The 23,035-nt window shown below is 38.3% G+C and overlaps 1 protein-coding gene across 8 annotated transcripts; it reads right to left on the bottom strand.

Annotated features, from left to right (window-relative positions):
- Position 1: 1 nt before the first annotated feature.
- On the bottom strand, positions 2 to 21,661 carry LOC131644840 (protein FAR1-RELATED SEQUENCE 5-like). Of its 8 annotated transcripts, none has more exons than XM_058915448.1 (4): positions 18,357 to 21,661; positions 15,659 to 18,272; positions 9,412 to 9,514; positions 2 to 9,308 (listed from the first exon to the last, which is right to left on the bottom strand). In XM_058915448.1, exon 4 carries the CDS (start codon positions 6,839 to 6,841, stop codon positions 5,381 to 5,383), a length of 1,461 nt encoding a protein of 486 aa, XP_058771431.1. In that variant the 5' UTR covers positions 6,842 to 9,308; positions 9,412 to 9,514; positions 15,659 to 18,272; positions 18,357 to 21,661; the 3' UTR covers positions 2 to 5,380. The 8 variants fall into 8 exon arrangements, with proteins under 8 accessions (XP_058771431.1, XP_058771430.1, XP_058771434.1 ...); XM_058915447.1 differs by having other exon boundaries at positions 2 to 9,514; positions 15,659 to 15,769; positions 15,873 to 18,272; XM_058915451.1 differs by having other exon boundaries at positions 2 to 9,514; positions 17,933 to 17,998; positions 18,155 to 18,272.
- Positions 21,662 to 23,035: the final 1,374 nt, after the last annotated feature.

The following is a 23,035-nucleotide window of genomic DNA, read 5'->3' as shown; positions in this document are numbered from 1 at the left end:
AATGAAAGGTATTTATTCTTCCATTTCGATAATTTACCACTCACAGTCTCTACCACTCTCTTCCACATTAAAAGGCTAGTTACCCAATACCCATTCAAATTGGGAATTTTTCATTCCACTCTTATACATTTTTTAGGTCTAGCACGAAATTTCTAAAATGCCTGTTTTTAGAGATATTCGAATAAACCTTATTTTTTATGAAAAAGGGTGTGTTCAGATTTTGTTGAGGCAGACATAGCGACAAGCCACAAAAGTTTTGGAAATATTTATCTGGGAATTATCGTGTCCACAGGGATGATGAGAATGCCATTCAACGATTTTTATGGTTTCGAACTCGGGTTTGAATGAACAAAAGTATAAAAACGGAGAAGTAAATATGAACATAAAAAGAATTCATTCTTCGGAAAGATAAGACTTATCAAGCATTGCATATAATCTACTTCTCACAAACTTAAACTTATTGACCAGTTATACTCAACCTACGATACTCGTCAATGTCATCACGTATCTCTCACATCAGTGTCCATATTTGGAGCACCTACGAGATCAACTCACAACAAAAGTTATCTCTAATGCAAAGTTGCGAGAACATCCGTATTCTCGCGTCGGCGATCTCTCGCGCGTCGCTAAAACACGAAAGCATTAAGTACAGATACCCATATTGAATGTTAGCTCTAAATCTATATCTAGAGTTCAGAAAACTAACAAATAATCATCCAAGATAAGGATTCAAGAAGTTTATCTCTAAAGTAACCTGAAGATCTCCAAAAGTGTGTGAAAATTTGTGTGTAATGAAAGTAGGATTTATTCAAAGTTAAGAGTCGATATTGCATATACTGAATTGTGAGTGTTTTAACCCCGAAGGACTTTGTGAGAAGTGCGAAAAAACTTGCAAGTAAAGAAGTGTAGCGGATAGATAGGATCGGAGTACCAGAATATTGACTAGGAAGGTAGAAAGCTAGTTGCGAATAACATCGACGGTATTGTGGTAAGAAGAAATTTCGGGGTGACCTCTTTGTTGTCTCATACATTACTTGAGGACAAACAATGAGATAAGTTTGGGGTTGTGATCAGTAACCATTTGTACTTGGTTTTAGTCAATCACTCGGCAAAAAGTCTATCATTCCGGTAACACAATGTGTATCATTTATCGTTTTTCGTATTCTATTTCAGTTTCGCATTTGGTTAGTTTGCAGTTGCATTACTTTGAATTTCATAACAATTAGGGTGTTTTTTATGCTTGGTTTGGTAGTGTTAATGTCTCAAATGCAAGCGAGCAGGTCCAATCACTGATGCGAAGCTGGAGGACAGTCCGCAAAAGTTAAAAGTGTGATTTTCTCAAGAACAAGAGTCTGACACGGGTCCCCGTGTCACCTAACACAGCCTGAGTCGGGATGGGAAAATGAAGAGTACAAGAGGATTAAAAACATAAGGCTGACACGGCCCATGTCAGCAGGCCTGATGCAAAGAACTCACAAATAAGAAGTCAGTGGGCCAACACGGCCACCCGTGTCAGCTGACACGACCCGTGTTGGCAAGCATGAGAAAAGAAAGTTGTTTTCAAAATCTGAAGTGCTTTGGTTCATTAAGGGTACTCTGGGCTTTCTGCATGGCTGTTTGGTGACCTAAGACTATGTAAACCTAGTTTTGAAAAACATTTTGGCATCTTTGATCAATCGGAAGATAGAATTACACAAGGAAGGAAGAGCTAGCAAGGGTTTTGGAAGAATGAGGTCTTCGAGAGCAATAACGATTGGAGATCAAAAGAATCCAGAATTTTTGTAATGTTTATATCTCTCTTTGTAATTTTCTTGAATATCATGAGTAGCTAAACCCCCCAATGCTATGGGGTGTCCCTGAATTGCAAATGTTAAAGACCAAATTTCCATTGTTTTATGATATTGACGTTTTTATGAGTTTCATTTATTGTGCAATGATCTTAATGCATTTTCTATCAGACCAATAGTTTTTTACTTAAGATTAAGGTTAGGTCGGACAAACAACCTTAACGCTTGTGCACAATAATACTACGGTGCAATCGCTTTGGAATGAGGATTCAACGGTAGTAACCGTTAAAGTCTTGGTAAACAATTCAAATTGCTTGACGTCACCGTTAATAGCTAAGGAATTAGGATTAAAAATGACTATCAAAGGTTTTTGGTTAAGGAATTAAGGAAAATAAATCTTGAGATTCGGTATTGATTCATTTTCACCGTATGTCATAAAACATGGACGAACGGTCTTCGGAAGCAACTCACACACCTAGCCCTAGCATGCTTTCTCATATATTATATACCTCTACTTTTCAGTTTGTTTAATTTGCTGTCATTAGTCTTATTCTCAAACAACCAACAAACACACATGTTCTTTTATTCAGTTGAATCATTATAATAACTTATATTTCCTACGCAGTCCGCGAGATCGATATTTGGGATTAACTCCCTCTTATTACGACACCGGTAAAAATAGTACACTTGCTATTTTTCCGATCAAGGATCATCTGACATCGTGACTATATGTACAACTTGATCTTTCAAGTCTGTTATTTAGTTATAGGTGCAGAATATTTTGGAATATTGTGCAATTCTATGTGGCACTTGATTTAGGGATATAAGATATTCTCTACTTTCAAGATGTATGATTAGTTTTTAAATATAAAAAAATATTTAGGAAACTAATTATTTGAGCCCTATCTTTATGGAGAAGATTTTGGAGAATTTTCAGCAGTTCCCTGCTACGACTTGAAAGCACAATCCAGTCCAGAAGATTGTTTTAAATAACAAACAACAAACCTAATTTTAGTGCAAAATTGATATTGTAATTTGTGTTAGAGTTTGTGTTGTCTTGTTAATTGTGAACCTCTCTAATATCATCTTGATAGAAAAGCAGGGCTGTCTCTTTTGAGTTATAAATCATATGATCATTCATAAGCTTTTAAACATTGAGTGATTGTGTGTCTTTGAAGTGTGTCTTCTAAAGTTTGTAAACTGATTATGACAGTTGTGATTGACATAACATATTTTTAAAATTTTCTTAAAGAAAGGACTATTCAAACTCAACATCTGTGATTAACATTCTACGTTGTAATGTATAGAATTCAACCAATTGAAATGAATTTTTACATGGCAGCATTAAACATAAAACAATTCAACCTTTAACCAAATTTGACTCAGATAGGGATGGAAATGAGTCGAACTCGACTTGACACATTAAGAATTGATCAAGCTTAAATATCAGTTCAAGTTTGTCACGAACTTTTTTTTCAGCTCAAACTCAACTCGTTAAAAGTTCACAAACAACTCGCTTGCTTCCCTGACTTAAAAGACATTTTTAATTTTTTTTTATATTGTTGCCATTTAAAATTGAAAATTTCTTCACCCACCTCCTAACCTTCTTGCCCACCCCTGGTGAATTTACCACAATACCCCTTGTTTCGGAAGTTCATTTTAGAAACTGTACTTTTTTTCTTAAAAAAGGTGTTTTCGGAAATGTATCTCCGAAAAAGTGTTTTTTTAATATAAAATATTGATTTCGGAGATGCATCTCCGAAATAAAGTTACTTTTCAGAAAATGTGGTGGTTCGGAAGTTCATCTCCGAACGCACCCCCCTTGGAGGAATTCAGAAATGAACTTCCGAAAGTATGTCTGGACAGAAGAAAAATGAAAAACAACAACGATTCGCTTTATTTAATCGGGTGAAGATTACAACGATAATATTGCATAAAATTAAAGTTACATATTGTTGAACACGGGTAGGTGGGGATGAGTCAACATTTTGATAACGTCGTCCGCCGATCTTTGAAGTTTTGCGTCCAACTCGATCGGGCCTTTCGAAGAAAATCGGTCGAACGTTGTCCATATAACCGCTAAATCTTCGTCGTTCTTGATCTCAAAAGGTGTGAACTTAATGCCTCCCTCGTCGTTAAGCGATGGCGAGCGGTACTCAAGCTTGACAACCTTTTGATTCTTGGGATAGTGCAAAAGCGTGTTGACGACGGTATCAACTCCGCAAACGGCGTGTCGCGCGAGAAGCGAAATTGGAACGACATCGGGTAGCCGGTTTCAAAGTAGACGAATGCTAGGTGGGGGTAGGTTTAAGTCATTTGTGTTTTATGGTGTGAAGAGGATGAAGAAGAGTGTGTAGTATTTATAGACTTATTGGAGCATTGATGGCCTAACAAACCTTATCCTGCCTCAGGGGACATTTCGGAAATGAACTTCCGAAAATAGGAGGCAGACTAGCATATTTCGGAAGTTCATTTCCGAATTATGCAGAAACAGACATAAATTTTGAGGTTTGTTGATTGCTTAGTGTGTTGGGTAAATAGAACAAATGGAAGGTACATTAAACACAAATTAGACAAAGATGACATAAAAACTTCTTATATTATATATGTATTGAATCGATCCGATTTTACATGATAAACAACAATACATACAAAAATGGTCATTACAAACAAAAAATGATCCGAAACGAACTAAAATTCACCGAACCAATCGGTGGATCCTAAGTCCAAAATAGGCACATTCTTCGATCGCTCTCTATTTTGCTCACGCTCTTGTCTCATCATTTCTTCAAACTCCGCCATTCTTGATACAAAAGGATCCTGCCAAGTCTCCGCCTCATTTGAACGATGTGCGGTCCATTGACAACAAGTAGCCGGTATAGGACACCCCGATTTCAAAAACACTTGGACGAAGTGCCGCGATCGTAGATACCTGATGCATATGATTCGGCCCGACGAGTCCAATGGCGGTCGACTATGAAGTGGAAAGAAAGTCTCACATAGTCCAAACCTAGTCAAATCGACGCATACAATATCATATGCACTTGCTATGAGATGACCCATATCGGGGAATGACATCCACTTCGAGACCGGAGCGATACCGGTAAGTGGTGGAGCAAGTGAATCATGAATTTTTGCAAACTTTTCTTGATTTTCATATAGTCGGCCGTAGATGTCCCGATACGAAGTCAACTCCGCAAGAAGTTCCCGTCGGATTAAAGTGTGATTATTTTCCCCTTTACCGAGCAAACCCGCAACCGCCCGATATCCACAATTTCCGTCGCCTCCAACATCAACGATGTTATCGATATATTTGTGCATAAAAAGTGGCATCTCATCAATGTAGACAATGGGTATTTTTTTATCGGCGGTGTGCGAGGTGGCTTCGAAATACGGGCACCTTTGTTACCACTACACTTGGACTTAGGTGTCTCATGAATTTCCGGGAACGATGCATCAACATGTTCAAAGTAGGAAGGAGATCATTTTGTAGACGTGTCATCTTGTGTAATTTTGGACTTTTTCGGTGCACCTTTCGTCTTAACCGGTTGAGATGGCGGTTTCAAATCGGTGGTCTCCGGAAATGCGATCTTTCACAATTGTTCTTTTATATGCATTTTTGTTGTGTCGTCCGCTTTAGCAAACTTCTCCATTATCACTTCCAACTCGTCGGAGATGGTGATTTTGGAGTGATTTTCTTTCGGCGGGTCAAAATCATCAAAACGAAGTTTCTTCCAATGATCGGCTACCTCATCCATGCGTATGGGTGAATTCAAATTCTTCTTTTTTGCAAGTATACAAGCACATGGTAGGCCGTATGTCTTTCTAATCGTGCACCCACATAATGAACTATTCGGCCCCGTAGTCTCCGACCGCTTAGCTTCATGAAACAAAAAATTCAAACTCGTTCGAGATATGTTGTAAATCAATCGGGAGAATAGAATTTGCCCTTTATACCGGTGTTCCATAACCGTCTTGCTCCGACCGAACGATGTTTGAATTTCATTGTGTTGATTTTGGAGCATTTGGTTGACGGTGTCCCATCCCCGACACAAATCTCCCTTGCTATCACCCAACCACCTCTTGAAGACCGCATGTGCGAATTCAACTCGGTTAGTCGTGGTGCAACCAAGATGTCTAACTCGATTTGTCCAAACGCACATGACTTTTTCTCTAACTTTGTCAAGAATGGTGGATTCGACATAATGACGAAAAGTCTTAATGGAACCATACAACGACCTAAAGTGTACCAATTTCTCGGTATACACCTCTTCGGAGTAGGCATCCAAAATTTTCCTCCATGCCGCCATTATCCTATCAACCACAACACCGACTTTAACAACTTTACCATTTTCATCCGGCCTATCTTTTGTCCCAACCGCAGGTTTCAACTTGCTTTTCACGTTGCAAGTTATGTGATACCGACAAAGTAAAGCGGTAGATATCGGGAAGACGGTATCGACCGCATTCATCAAAGCATTGTCCCGATCGGTGACAATGACGTTTGGCATAACCTCTTGATCAACTAACAAAGACTTGCAAATTCCCAAGGCCCACGTAAAGTTATCTTCTTTTTCACACTCCAAAAAAGCAAACCCCACCGAATAAGTCTTGTCCGTCGAGGTAACACCGACTATCTCTAGAAGCGGAAGCCTATACTTGTTGGTCTTGTACGTTGAATCCATCACAAGAACGGTTGGAAATGTGTTGAATAATTTGATACTTTCGGGATGAGTCCAAAAAATATCACGCACCGTAACTTTATCCTCGGAGGTTCGGAAGCTTGAAACATATTTGTTATCGCCTAGTAGTTTCAAAAATTGTTGCATTTCCGACCGAGGACTCATATTCAACACTTTGAGATTGTGTCGTTCATTGTAAACTTGCTTGATATTTGAAACGCTATCCGGTTTCTTACGCTTCAAATCGGCAAGTATGTTGCGAGGCTCCACTTTGACTATCGTTAAGTCCGATATCACATTCCTCTCTTCGCGGGACAAACGACACGCCATTGGATGTCCATGTAACTTGACATCCAAGGCATGATTATGCATTCCACAAATTACGATTAACCGCCACAAATCATCAACCCTCCTAGTAGCACGCAACTTAAAGGGACACCCGCACTTTCTCGACCCCGTGTCCTCGTGTTTTAGCACCCGGTTTGATTGAACATAACTCCCACCTTGTTCACAATTCAAAACAACGAAAGCTTTCCTCCTACTATTTCCGTTGTCCGACCTTAAAATAACAATTCCAAATCCATGTTTGCTAGCTTCCTTCCGAACCCAATCAATTAATTGTTCGCGACTATCGAAGCTCCGATCATTTGTAAATCCACTCACCAAATCTTTCAGTTACTCTCATAACACATCTCAACATAAAGAACTAAGTTTAACTGCCCCCATCCCTCCCTAAAATAAATAAAATTGTGTACCTTATAATTGAAAGATTGTTGCACGGACTACCTTTCTTTTACAGCCATCACTTGCAAGCTTGGGCTCTAATTTTCCATTAGAACATGACACGAAGATATTAAAAATTGTATGCAACAAAACTATAAATTAAATAAAAAGTTTCAAAATTCAAAATTTAACAATGAAATTTAGCGAACACAAGTTAGAGAAATTGGCAAGAACCTGGGCATACGCAACCACATTGGCTGGTAAACTCTCCTGAGCCAAACCTGCATTCTCTAGATTTTCTTTAATCCTTTTAGCTTTCAGATTTTATTTAATCCTTGCAGCTTCTATACATCTTTATATCGAAAGACATTTTAGAAAGAGGAAAACAAAAGGAACCTAACATAACCCTAACTGGTACTAACTACAACGATCACCTTATCTTGGTATTTATATTCCAAATGTGGGGTGTCAAAATAAGGCATGGAGTTGACAACAAATTAAATTCTTTTCACCTTTAGCTACCCGGTCCATTAGCTACCCGACTCATCCAATCGTTAAAATATCCAAAACACTTGAACCACTTACCTTTTTTCACCTATGTCATAATATAGATTAAGAACTATTTAGAGGTCTCTACCACAACCAAAAAATGCTAACACTTTATTTATCATTTTATTTTATTTTACTATTTTTTTTTAGATTCCTACTGAGTTAGAGGGTCGGATGGCTGAAACTATCAATGGCATATGACCACCCATAATTTGTGGAACTACCAATGACTAAAATCCGGTACTTGTTCTGAAAAACATAAGGTAAGGTATATGGAACAATCCTAGGATATTATAAATTAGTAAAACTAAAAAACAAAACAAACAGATAAATAAAAATTTTATAATTACCTAGTTGCGCTAAAAGTGCTATAATTACGTGGTTACAATAGCGACCTCTAAATAGTTATGAATTTTTTGACAAAAAAGAATAATGGAAGTCAATGTGCGTCAGCATAGTAATCAATCAAATGCATTTGCCCTTACAAAAATAGGGTGAAGGAAACAAAAATTAAAAACTCGAGTGAACAGTTGCAATGGTTATGTAAATACACTAGATGATGTGGTTTTGGAAATCAGACAAAGAGAAAAATAAAATATGAATGTTTGTCAAGTATAGATTTCATATAGATTAAGAACTATTTAAAGGTTTCTAGCACACCCAGATAATGATAACACTTTTATTTATCATTTTATTTTATTTTACTATTTTTTTTAGATTTCTACCGAGTTAGAGAGTCAGATGGGAGGAACTATCAATGGCGTAAGACCAATCGTAATTTGTGGAACTACCAGTGACTTAGACACGTTACTTGCTCTGGAAAACATAAGCTCTCCGAAACAAGTGCCATGTTTAACCCACTGATAATTCCAAAAATTAAAATTTGTCATGTACTAAAAAAACAGCCATGATGTTGCAATCAAACTCTCAAAATCAGCAAAAAAAAACTAAAAACAAATAATAAAAAAAATTAGTAAAACAAAAAAACCAAACAAAATAATAAATAAAAAATTTATAATTACCTGGTTGCGCTAAAAGTGCTATAATTACCTGGTTACAGTAGCGATCTTTAAAAAGTTATGAATTTTTCCAACAAAGAGGATAATGGAAGTCAGTGTGCGTTAGCATAGTAATCAATCAAATGCATTTACCCTTACAGAAAATAGGGTGAAGGAAACAAAAACAAAAAAGTCTAGTGAATAAAAATAGTCTAGGAAATCAAACAAAGAGGAAAAAATAAAAATATGAACTTTTCTTTAACTAATGAACGTGTCGGGTATAGATTTCATACAGATTAAGAACTATTTAGGTGTCGGATGGATGGAACTATCAATGGCGTATGACCAATCGTAATTTGTGAAACTACCAATGACTAAGACACGGTACTTGCTCTGGAAAACATAAGGTAAGGTATATGGAACAATCCTAAGACATTATTAATATACCTTAATCTATGATCTTCATGCTCTCCTGAACAAGTACCATGCTTATGCCATTGATAATTCCAAAAATTAAAATTTGTTCCTATGACCATGATTGTCATCAAACTCTCAAAATTAGCAAAAATCTAAAAACAAAAAATAAAAAAATTAGTAAAACTAAAAAAACAAAACGAAATGATAAATAAAAGTGTTATAATTACCTGATTGCGCTAAAAGTGTTATAATTACCTGGTTACGGTAGCAACCTCTAAATAGTTATGAATTTTTTTGATAGAGAAAGATAATGGAAGTCAGTGTGCATCAGCATAGTAGTCAATCAAATGCATTTGCCCTAACAGAAAATAAGGTAAAGGAAACAAAAATTAAAAACTCTTGTAAAACAGTTGCAAAGGTTATGTAAATACATCTAGAAGATGTGGTTTTGTAAATCTGACAAAGAGGGAAAAAATAAAATTATGAATGTTTTCTTTAACTAGTGAACGTGTAGGGTAGTTATTAAGAGGGGAGGTGAAGAGAATTTATTTAACCCCCACAAACTAACCTCATCTTTAATTTTGCAAATTCTAAATAATAATAATTAAATAGTTCGTAGCACTAACTATAATCATTTCAATTCATCTTTTGGAAGCACAAACTAAGACAATTGCCAATCATATAAAAATGAAGGGAAGATGGCATGGGTCCTTTTTGAAGCGTATAAATCGCACATGTAGATCAAATAAATTGCAAACTAGAGAACAAATGGAAATGTTAAAAATAATATTCTCAAACCACATGACTACTAAACGATTGATTTGTTCTATCATTCAAGATTCATTTATTAATATTAGTCAATGTTTATCAAAAAATACAATCATTAACTCAGTCGAAGTCATGAGTCATTAGATTATTGATCAAAACGATGAATTATTAGTGAAATCACAAAAGTGTATTTGTTGTACAAGAGTAAATTAATGCATGCTAAATTAGTAAACACATTTTATATTAAGTATTACAACAATCTTCAAAATCAAAACTAATCGGGATCACTCGACACATAAATACTTTGAATTGGAAAATTTAGGCTGTTTTGAATGATGAAGTAGAACAGAGGAGAAAAATGGAACTTAACAGATTTGAGTAGAACGGGGCAGAATGGATCGGATATACCATTATGTTGTTTGGGTATTTTTGATAAATTGATGAAATGAAACATAACTATATAGTTCATTTAATTGCATACAACCCAAAGAATGAAATTTGAAGGATTGGATGGAGTGGAATCCATCATGCTCCATCCCGCTTCATCTATTATTTAAAAAGTCTAAACAATGGAATATGATTATCGGCCAATCCACTCTATTTCATTCCTTCACATATCACCAATCCAAACATATACCGAAACAAGACATAAAACAAAAGGACTATAGTAGAACCTATTGTGTATTGAAGTCAACACCAGACAACCGAAATCCAAATCCAAAATATGAATGGTACTGATCGTACCTGATCAGAAGAATCGTCGTAGGCTGCTCGGACTGGATCTTCTAGGAAGGAGGAGGAGGGGGGTGTACCTGCAAGGTACTCCAATGCCAAAGTAAGATGACGAGCAAAGGAGCGCAAGTACTAGCTAAGAGTGAGTGAGAATTGAATACCTGACCCTCTAGTTAAAGAGGGTATATATAGCCCCCAGCGCTGGGCCATGATCTCGCTACTGGGTTGGATTCCCAAGCCCAACTAGGAGACTGCCAGGTTTCCTGAGCGGAAATATCGGAGGTGCGTGTACGCCCTCTGTCCTGGTCAACCGCTCCGAAGTCCAAGGGAGGACGCGGTCTTTTAGGAGCCACGTGGGATCCGAGTTATTCGGAGGATTGGATATGAAGGAGCCCTGCGCGGAGCAGGGTCCTCGGCAAGGATGATGTCCGGGGGAGAATGAACGCCGAGCGCGGTGTTGGTGCCGAGCAAGGCGTGTCGGAAGGCCATGAACTATACATGGGCCTCTGAGGCTTATTGGGCCGAAAGCGGTGTTGGGCCTAGTCTTGGCCCAGTCCGGAACAGGAGCCCCCCAAGTCGGAGTTTTCTGGTTAAGAAACTGTGACTTTGCTTCTACGCTCGGACCCCCATTTCTCGTGGTAGGCTGCTCGGTGGATCGGTCCTCGTCACATATACGCGCTCGGAGGAAAATCCAGTGGTGGGCGAAACGTCGCGCGTGGGAAGCACGCGCTGACGTGGCATAGGCATTGATGGCCTAGGGTCTAGGAGGCGGCGCCTGTCAGGAGAGGTGACGCTTCGCCTTCCGAGCCTTTTTCCTATAAAAGGGGGCGAATTCTCTCATAAGGGAGTTTTCCTTTCTCTATTTATCTGCTCGGCTTCGATCAAGGGTTCCTCGGAGAATAATTTCCCAGCTCGTTCGTCATATCAAGATCGTTGCTTAGCGAAGGAATCTCCCCGGCCATCTATATCATGTCTGCAAGTAAGTTCGTTTAGCCTGTCGTTGCTTTACTATTTTTCATAGAATTTGTGTTTCGCTTCCGAGGTCTTCGCCAACGTCATCCTCCCCGGGTTATCTAAGCGATGCCCGGGGGTCAGCGTGGGTTGGTAGGCCGGAGCACGTTGGCGTTAAACTGCTTAAGATAAGCTTTCCGGTTGTCGTGTCATCTGTGAGTCCTCGGCTGACGAGTGTTGTTCCTCGATGGGGTTTGGCCGGGGGCTCTGCTGCTCCTGCTCTACCCTTTCGCTTGCCTTGCGGTGGAAGGGTGGATTTGATAGACCATCGAATTCACTTCTCCCTTCTGCGTGCAGGTGAATCAGATTCGAGCGCTACCTCAGGAACTGGCTCGGACACCGACTCGACGACCAGTGATTCCGACAGCTCGACGGCAACTAGTTCCGACGTCGAAATTATTGAGGAAGATGGCACTCCCGCGGCCGAAAGCGTTCACACGGGATCCCCTGGTTCGAATGCCGAGGGAGGGGTTTCTCCTATGCCGTTATTCAGTTATGAACATACCGTTGCGCCCGATTGGATAGCCGAGGAGGCTCTGTCTGTTGTTTCTCGGTATACCGCGTCTCTGGATGGGGCGTTTACAGAAATTGAGGTCCTGGGGGAAGGAGATCCGCCCAATTATCAAATAGGTTGCCCGTCTCCAGACGAACGCGTGTGCTCTCGGTTTGCCGGGGACGGATTTGCGATGTACGAGTACGTGTTCAGGGAGCTCGGCTTCCGGTTACCCTTCTCTGATTTTCAGGTTTCGGTCATGGCGTTTCTATCTCTGGCACCGTCCCAAATTCATCCGAATGCCTTTGCCTTTATGCGGGCATTCGAGATTGTTTGTGAGTATTTGGGTATAGGTGCAACGTCTGCGTTGTTCGGAAGGTGTTTTCGTGTTCAACGGCAGGCGTCAAACGGGCGGTACAGCTGGGTTTCGTTCAGGAACGCCGAGCGTAAACTCTTCGGAATGTATACTGACTCCGTGAAGGGTTTTAAGGATCGATACTTCGTTGTCCGCCCCCTAAGTCCAACGGCCTATTCTTCGGTGTCGGATATGGTGGCCGAGCGGGATGCCGAGGGGGAGATAGTAAGGGATGAACATGGGCAGGAAGTAAGGGAGTTCTGCACAACGTTTCCATTTTTCTGGTGGAAGGGTCATTTTGCGTCTCCTCCGAAATACTACGCTTGGGAGGACGATGACTTGGATGATCAAGACCGGGAGTCGTACTCGGTCCTCTGCAAATACGTAGATAGCTTTACCCTGTCTCGTTGGGTGACGAGGAATGGAGATCCCATATTGAACGAGGACGGGGTGCCGATCACGGAGCAGCGGCCTATTAATACTAAGGCTTTGCTAGCTTGTCGGACTCCCGAGGAGACCTGGGCGTTGTTAGGTTGTGTCCATTACCCTTGCTTTGTGATCTCTGTCCGGTATTTTGCTAACTCGTTTATTTTTTCTTTGCAGAGGCTATGCCGGAGAAGGAGGATAATATCCTGAAACAGGCATTGGATGCGAGGAAGAATCAGAAGAAGAAGAACCAGGGTACCGGAGCTGGAGAGAACTCAGGCTCGGCAGGCTCTCCTCACAAGATTCATGTCGACGAGAGGTTACCCAAGAGACCTCGTGCTTCCGAGGGGGGACGTCTAGACCAGTCGAACCTAGGTCCCGGGCGCGCCTTCGTGTTGCCTTCTTGCTACAAGGATGGAGGCTATTTTGAGAAGTTCCCCTTGGCTACCTCACCGGATGAAGCTCGTCGGATCAGTGATATGGATCCCCCGTCCCTTCAGAAACAGTTGGCGTGCGACAGTGCCGCCGTGGTGAGGGTCTTGGAGATGGCCCAAGTGTTGGCTAGTGGAGGTTCGGGCTCGACCGAGGCCCTGAAGGAGGCCGAGGCGGCTAAGAAGGTGGCCGAGGACAAGGTGAAGACCATGGAGGTCGAGCGCAAGGAGTTGAGGAAGAAGGTCGACGCGGCCCTGAAGCAGAAAGATGCGGAGGTCGCGGCTGAGAAGAAGAAGCTGGCTGACCTTCGACTCGAATGGGCTCCCTCGGCTGACGAGTCGCCGGATGTGGCAGCTCTGAAGTCTAGGGCTGAGTTTGCGGAGAAGATAGAAAACCTGAAAATAAGCCTGGCCGACATGGCCGACGTCGGTTTCGAGCGTGCTCTTAACCAGCTGAGGCTTCTGAACCCTGGTTTGAAGGAGGATAATGTCGGGCTCTCTTCGAGGATCGTAGATGGCGTGTTGGTGCCTGAGTCCCCGGGGAGCGAAGAGTAGGAAGTGTAGTTCCGGGCCTGCGTGTCCGTTTTTCTCGGCCTGCGTGCCATTCTTTTTGTTGGGCTATGCCCGGATAATTTTTGGGGCCTGCGTGCCCGGTAATGATTGTAACCTTTGACATCGCCGGCCAAGTTGGTCGGCAATTTTAATGTCTTACAATTCTGCTTGCTTATATCTGTTTATTTTTACTTTCGGCGTTATCACTGTATGTTTGTTCTATTTGATAACATTCCTGCCGTGCTTGTATGACGAGGTATTTCCTCTATACTTAGAGTATTTGCGGTTGTTTTAGGTGACTGATGACTTATGCTCGGACATGCCGGAGAGTCACCAGTATACTTGTGATATTATTGGTTTTGTGGGCTATGCTCGACCTAGATTGATTGCCCGGGCGTGTTGAGTACGGGCCGGGTGCGCAGAGTCGGTGTCCGAGCCAGTTCGTGAATTCGGTCGTCCTGAATTCTGAGGAGGCTGTTCGTCAATTGTATTTCTTTGAGCAAGCGGACGGTGATGGGGTCAGCATCCTCGGGAATGTTGAGCGGTTCCTCTTCTTCTCCGTGACGGGCTCTCCGCCTCTCGGAGGTGTGGGTGAATGAGGAAGCATGTTGCCCGTCTCGGAGGTCGGTCTCATTCACATTCTGGGCATGTTCCGGCACGTTGGTCGTTCTGATCTGCTCGCCGTTCTGAACGTGCCCTTCTGGAGGAACATGGTCAACATTCTGGACCTGTTGTAGGACCTGCAACACCTGAGTGTCCTGGGTTTCATGCCCGGACCTTTGTCGCCGACGATCCCCCCGACGATGATTAGCTAGCTCGCGGGAGGATTCCTCGATCAGCTCGTGAAGGAGGAAAGGGTCAGCGTTTGGGATGTTGTTGTTGTCAGCCATGACGATTGGAGATGATTAGCTTTGATCTTTGTTCTTTAAAGATGGGGAAGCAAGTGCCCCACGGTGGGCGCCACTGATCGTACCTGATCAGAAGAATCGTCGTAGGCTGCTCGGACTGGATCTTCTAGGAAGGAGGAGGAGGGGGGTGTACCTGCAAGGTACTCCAATGCCAAAGTAAGATGACGAGCAAAGGAGCGCAAGTACTAGCTAAGAGTGAGTGAGAATTGAATACCTGACCCTCTAGTTAAAGAGGGTATATATAGCCCCCAGCGCTGGGCCATGATCTCGCTACTGGGTTGGATTCCCAAGCCCAACTAGGAGACTGCCAGGTTTCCTGAGCGGAAATATCGGAGGTGCGTGTACGCCCTCTGTCCTGGTCAACCGCTCCGAAGTCCAAGGGAGGACGCGGTCTTTTAGGAGCCACGTGGGATCCGAGTTATTCGGAGGATTGGATATGAAGGAGCCCTGCGCGGAGCAGGGTCCTCGGCAAGGATGATGTCCGGGGGAGAATGAACGCCGAGCGCGGTGTTGGTGCCGAGCAAGGCGTGTCGGAAGGCCATGAACTATACATGGGCCTCTGAGGCTTATTGGGCCGAAAGCGGTGTTGGGCCTAGTCTTGGCCCAGTCCGGAACAGGTACCATCCAAATCCAGAATAAGAATGGTACCATCCAACAACCATCTCTGGTTTGCAAAACACAATCAATAACAATGACAGACAAATTCACAAATCTAACCATACACAAAGAACACAACAAATAAACTTTAAAAAAACAAAACAAATTACCATCGCATTTGTTTGAGCATATTAGTCTAAAAAACACAATTAACAGTTTCAACACTTACACCAATTCCACTTTGTGGCATTGCAAACACATCAACCACGCGGACGGTATACTCATCCACAAATTCTCCAAGCATCAAACCCATAACCACACATGGGAGCACCAACCCTACCTATTATACTCAAGATATAACAAAATAAAAACGAATTGATGAAACCTTAATTTTGAAAATTGGATAGACAATGATTTGATTAGGTTTAAAAAGACATCTTTACCGTGTTTGAGCATCTTGAGAAGAGGGAGGGATGAGATATAGAGTTGCTCGGAGGAATTTAGAGTTGGGAATTCTGGAGGTGGATGAGCTATGGGTCCACCAGCATTAACAAACATTTTTTGAAGCCTTTCCATGGTGATTTGAAAAATCTAGTTTGGATTAGATTTTTTATTCAAAATTAGAAGTGGTTATAGTAAGATTTTTGAAAGTGAGGCAAAGATAGACGAAGGAATGAGAACTATTGCTACTTAGTATAACTTTAACACTTTTATTAAGAAAGAATTGTTCTATTCACAAGTCATATTAATCTTGAAATTTGAATCTTGTATAAGAAATTAAAATGTCATCATTTAATTTCAAATTAAAGAAAATAATTTCTATTTCGAAATTCATTTTTTTTACATATTCTATTCAAAGTCATATGTAGAACTTTAACCTTAATTCAATCATTTATAACCAACCGGAAAATATTAATTCCCAATAAAATAACCATATTTAATTTTCTTGCTATTTATGTTTCCAAATTTAAAAAATAATAAAGAATGTTTTCAGTATATACAAATCCATAAGTTTTGCAACATCTTTGATTCTAAAGTCAAACTCCACCCAACAAAACAATTTAAAGTCTAAAAATAAGTTTAGCCACCCAAATTTTAATCAATCTTAAGCAGAGAAATTCCAATAAGGATTTAAAGACAAAATAAAAACATTATAACAAAAGTGATTTTTTTTTAGACAAATAACAAAAGTGAATTGTTAAAGTAAAGATTTGTGATTTCTAGAAATCCTTAAACTTTTGGAAAAGCAATTTCCCCATGGATAAAGTAAACTTTACCGTTTCAGCGATAAAAGTTAAGATTTTGAACAAGTGTGTTTACATCAAAACCAGCAATGACCCAAAACATAGTAACATTACGAAGGAAGATGGAGAATGTGAAGGAAGATGGAGAATGCGAAGGAAGACGGTGATGTTCTTCGAACGAAGAATCTAATCGGTTCATTATGATGGCCATGCGATGATGAGCAAGAAAATAGTGTTATTTGTTTTGAGTTCGTGGTGGTTGGAAAAGAGGATAGAGGGGTCGGCGGCTAGGGTTTGGCACAAGGAGAGAAGAGAGAGCGTTTTATTCTGAAGAAAAATGGTTGCACGTTGAAGTGAAAAGAAAAGAAACTAGGAAAAACTAGAAAAATGGGAACTCTTTGTTCTCCCTCTCTTATTCCCCTAAGCCCAAAATCTTTAACAAGTCCATAAAGGGACTACTTACCCATTCAAAATGAGAATTTCTTGAGAATTTAACTTGTCACAGCCAAAATTATACTTGGCACCCCCAATATGTTTGAAATGATTTAAATGTTCAAAAAAAATTTATTACCACATTTTAGGAAATTTACGTGAAATATCAGATTTTTCAAATCTTTTAGCTATACCAGAAATTTGTAAAACAAGTTTCTGGTAGATTTTATGAAATTTTCAGTAGTTTGTACAGAAAATTGTGAAATTTCCGATATTTTCTACCGAAAATTTTGAAATTTCTGTAATTTTTATAAAATTATAGAAATACTAAAATTTTTGAAATTTCCAGTACAATTTCACATACAAGAAATTTTGAAATTTCTGGTATTTCTATTTTTTTTTAAATGCTATTTTGCTTATATTTTTAATTTTTCCAGTGCGGATTAGAGGTAGAGATGGTACTGTTGCAGGTCAGGCCATTGATAGAGCCAATGCTTGTGCTCAGGCGGCTCTTGATGAGGCTGATACCTCTGTGTTACGTGTTGGACGCGTTCCTTCGACCGGTTCTAAGCGAAAACGGATGGCTGAGCAGGCGGGTAGGGGGTTCCGCGCAGCTCGCCGACGGGGTGGTAGAGCACCCACTGATATGGACTGATGTGGACGAGCAGGTGGTTCAGGATGAGGTTGTTGAGGTTGAGGCGGTGGCTGTTGTTCGGGAGCCGATGGCTGTTGTTGAGGAGTCGGTGCTTATTGCTGAGGAGCATCTCAACATAAAGAACCAAGTTAAATTGCCCCCACCCCTCCCCAAAATAAATAAATTTGTGTACCTTATAATTAGAAGATTGTTGCACGAACTACCTTTCTTTTACAGCCATCACTTGCAAGCTTGTGCTCTAATTTTCCATTAGAACATGACACGAAGATATTATAAATTCTATGCAACAAAACTATAAATTAAAACAAAACTATAAATTAAAAAAGAAATTCAAAATTTAAAATTAAACAATGAAATGATTTAGCGAACACAAGTTAGAGACATTTGCAAGAACCTGTGCAGACCCAGCCACCCTGGTTGGTAAACTCTCCTGTGCCAAACCTGCATTCTCTAGATTTTCTTTAATCTTTGTAGCTTTCAGATTTTCTTTAATCCTTGCAGCTTCTACGCATCTTAATATAGAAAGACATTTTAGAAAGAGAGGAAAACAAAAGGAACCTAACATAACCCAAACTGGTACTAACTACAATGATCACCTTGTCTTGGTATTTATATTCCAAATGTGGGGTGTCAAAATAAAGTGTGGAGTTGACAACAAATTAAATTCCCTTCACCTTTAGATACCCAGTCCATTAGCTACCCGACTCATCCAATCGTTAAAATTTCCGAAACCCTTGAACCTCTTACCTTTTTTCACCTATGTTATAATTTTGTGGAAAACAAAATATAAGTTAAGAACTATTTAGAGGTCTCTACCATAACCAGATAATGATAACACTTGGTTTATTATTTTCCTATTTTTTTAGATTTTTACTGAGTTAGAGGGTCGGATGGCTGGAACTATCAATGGCGTATGACCAACCATAATTTGTGGATCCACCCATGACTAAAATACGATACTTGTTCTAGACAACATAAGATAAGGTATATGAAACAATCCTAGGATATAATTAATATACCTTTCTCCGAAACAAGTAGGGTGTTTCATCCATTGATAGTTCCAAAAATTAAAATTGGTCCTATATTAAAAAAAATGACCATGATGTTGCCATCAAATCTCAAAATTAGCAAAAATCTATAAACAAATAATAAAAAAATTAGCAAAACTAAAAAACAAAACAAAATGATAAATAAAAATTGTATAATTACCCAGTTGCGCTAAAAGTGCTATAATTACCTGGTTACAGTAGTGACCTCTAACTAGTTCTGACAAAGAGGATAATAGAAGTCAAGTCAGTGTGCATCAACATAGTAATCAATCAAATGCATTTGCCCTTACAAAAATGCAAATTGCAATGGTTATGTAAATACATCTTGAAAATGTGGTTTTGGAAATCAAACAAAGAGGAAAAAAATAAAAATATGAACGTTTTCTTTAACTAGTGAACGTGTGTATAGATTTCATATAGATTAAGAACTATTTAGAGGTCTCGAACACAACCAGATAATGATAACACTTTTATTTATCATTTTATTTTATTTTACTATTATTTTTAGATTTCTACCGAATTAGAGGGTTGGATGGATGAAACTATCAATAGTGTATGATCAATCGTAATTTGTGGAACTACCAATGACTTAGACATGGTACTTGCTCTGGAAAACATAAGGTTATATGGAACAATCTTAGGACGTTATTAATATACCTTACTCTATGATCTTCATGATCTCCGGAACAAGTACCATGTTTACGCCACTGATAATTCTAAAAATTAAAACTTGTCATATACTAAAAAACGACCATGATGTTGACATCAAACTCTCAAAATTAGCAAAACTCTAAAAACAAATAATAATAAAAAAATTAGTAAAACTAAAAAAACAAAAACAAAATGATAAATAAAAGTGTTATAATTACCTGGTTGAGCTAAAAGTATTATAATAACCTGATTACGGTAGCGACCTCTAAATAGTTATAAATTTTTTTATAGAGAAAGATAACTTGATGGAATGAAACATAACTATATAGTTCTTTCAATTGCATGCAACCCAAATTGAACAGAATGAAAATTGAAGGATCGGATGGAGTGGAATCCATCATGCTCCATCATGCTTCATCTATTATTTAAAAACTCTAAACAATGGAATATGATTACCGGTCACTCCACTCTATTTCATTCCATCACATATCATTAATCCAAACATATATAGAAACAAGACATAAAACCTCTATTTCATTCCATCACATATCATTAATCCAAACATACATATAGAAACAAGACATAAAACAAAAAGGACTGTAATAGAACCTATTGTGTATTGATGTCAACACTAGACAATCGACATCCAAATCTAGAATACGAATGGTACCATCCAACAACCATATCTGGTTTGCAAAACACAATCAATAACAAAGTAACAAACACAAACAAATTCACGAATTTAAAGATACACAAAGAACACATAATAAATAAACTTCAAAAAAACAAAATACCATCTCGTTTGTTTGAGCATATTAGTCTAAAAAACACGATTAACAGTTTCAACACTTACACCAATTCCACTATGTGGCATTGCAAACACATCAAACACGCGAACAGTGTACTTATCCATGAATTATCCATGGGAGCACCAACCCTACCTATTATACTCGAGATATAACAAAATAAATATGAATTGATGAAACCTTAATTTTGAAAATTGGATAGACAATGATTTGATTAGGTTAAAAAAAAGGGACTTTACCGTGTTTGAGCATCTTGAGAAGAGGGAGAGACGAGATGTAGACTTACTCAGAGGAATCTATGGATGGGCAATTGGGAGGTGGACAAACATTTGTTGAAGTCTTTCCATGGTGATTCGAAAAATCTAGTTTGGATTAGGTTTTTGATTTAAATTTGCCGTGTTAAGGTGGAGCAAAGAAAAACGAAGGAATGAGAACTAGCTACTTAGTCTACTTTAACACTTTTACATAGGAAGAATTGTGCTATTCCTAAGTCATATTAATCTTGAAATTTGAATCTTGTGTAAGAAATTAAAACGTCACCATTTAATTTCAATTTAAAGAAAATAATTTCTATGTTAAACTTCATTTTTTATACATATTCTATTTTTTTTAGATATTCTATTTAAAATCATATATAGAACTTTAACCTTAATTCAATCATTTATAACCCACCGGAAAATATTAATTCCCAATAATATAACCAAATTTCTTGTTTAATTTCCATACTTACAACTCTAACCAAATTAAAAACATGCTCTTTCGGTTTCTATGTTTTGTTAAAATAATCGGTATGTTTTCCGTAAATACATATCCATAGGTTTTGCAACATCTTTGATTCTAAAATCAAATTCCACCCAGCAAAACAATTGAAAGTCTAAAGATTTAATATTTTGAAAAGAAAAAAAAGTTAGATGCAATTTTAACCACCCAAATTTTAATCAATCATATGCAGAGAAATTCCAATAAGGATTTGAATACAAAATAAAAACATTATAACAAAGTAAAGATTAGTGATTTTCAGAAATCCAGAAATTTTAGGAAAAGAAATTTCAGTAAACTTTATAGTTCCAGCAACGAACTCAAGGGAAAAACTAAAAACATTATAACAAAGTAAAGATAAGTGATTTTAAGATTTTGAACAAGTGTGTTTACATCAAAACCAGCAATGCCTCAAAACATAGTAACACAGAAACAGTACTTCTAACTACATCAAAGACATGCGAAGGAAGATGGAGAATGCGAAGGAAGAATCTAATCGGTTCATTGTTTTGCAAAAGAGGAGAGAGTGGGCGGCGGCTAGGGTTTGGAACAAGGATAGAAGAGAGAGCGATTTATTCTGAAGAAAAATTGTTTCACGTTGAAGGAAAAAAAACTGAACCAAATTCCCTTAGGCCCAAAAACTTAAACAAGTCCATTAAAAGGCTAGTTACCCAATACCCATTCAAAATGACAATTCTTCATCTCACCCTTATATATTTTTTTAGGTCCTGCGTGGAATTCTTAAAATATTTGTCTTCGGATATGTATTTTTAGACACACTTTATTTTTACAAAATAATTAAATTGGAAATATTTGAATAAACCTTATTTTTTATGAAAAATGATTTGTTTAGATATATATTTTCGAATAAATCTTATTTTTTTACGAAAAGTGGTAGGTTTGAATATGCATGTCTGAAAAGTTATGTGTTGTGTTTTTTTAACTTAGTATTTAATGCATACGAATATACACATCTAATAGTCATGCTTAAGCAATGCAACAAATATGTAAATACAAATGATATCACATCATATTTATTGTAATATCAAATCCTTGATTATTATACTTATATGAATATAAGTAAAATATAATTGTATTGATAAACATAAGCAAAAATTACATGAAAAATATAATTATGTCTACAAACTAAAAATCATATTCCATGCTAAATATTTTTTCACTGGATAATAAACTGCACTAAAAATGTCCTAAGATTTCCTACCATTTATGATTAGAAGCAATATCGACCTAAGTAAATTATCACACAGTCCAATGTCCTTGTAAATCACTAAGTAATATATAATTGTATTGATAAACATGAACCAAAATTACATGAAAAAGATAATTACAAACAGATACTAAATATTTTCCCATTGCCATTTACGATTAGAAGCAATATCGACCCAAGTAAATTATCACATTGTCCAATGTCCTTGTAAATCACTAAATAACAATATCGTTGATTGCAACCCAGACTAAACTTTGCTAATATTTACTTCATAACAGTAACCAAGAGCTATAGATTTAAAGAGAGAATGGAGAGATCGATGAGGACCTATGATGCACATACAAATAATTCATAACAGTAACCAAGAGCTATAGATTCAAAGAGAGAATTGAGAGATCGATGGGGACCTGTGCTGCACAAATGAACAAAAAAGTTAAATGCTGACCACTGTTAGAAAACAATTATCAGATTGGATAAGGTACAATATAAAAATTGATATTTATAGACTATTGAAAAGTATGTACTTGAATTAGATGAGAGAAAAAACATGAAAAAACAATCCAAGGATTAAAAATCAAGCCTTTTGGCAACCAAGGCATCGTTATTATACATGCTTTTATTCTGCCTACTCCAAACATGAAACCAGTTGATATTTATTCTGCCTGCTCCAAACATGAAACCAAAGATACACTTAAGCTAATTAATAGTGTCTGATTTCATCATCACACAAAATGGTAATAACCCCATAAGCATCACATGAATCAAAATTGTTACAAAACCAA

Source organism: Vicia villosa, linkage group LG1, assembly GCF_029867415.1.
Source record: "Vicia villosa cultivar HV-30 ecotype Madison, WI linkage group LG1, Vvil1.0, whole genome shotgun sequence".
In the NCBI taxonomy this organism is placed as follows: domain Eukaryota; kingdom Viridiplantae; phylum Streptophyta; class Magnoliopsida; order Fabales; family Fabaceae; genus Vicia; species Vicia villosa.
The sequence above is the reverse complement of the archived record's forward strand: the minus strand, read 5'-3'. Positions and strand labels throughout refer to the sequence as shown.

Coding starts and splice junctions, on each gene's coding strand:
- LOC131644840 (XM_058915445.1), bottom strand. CDS start 6,841: ATGCATAATCATGCCTTGGATGTCAAGTTACATGGACATCCAATGGCG.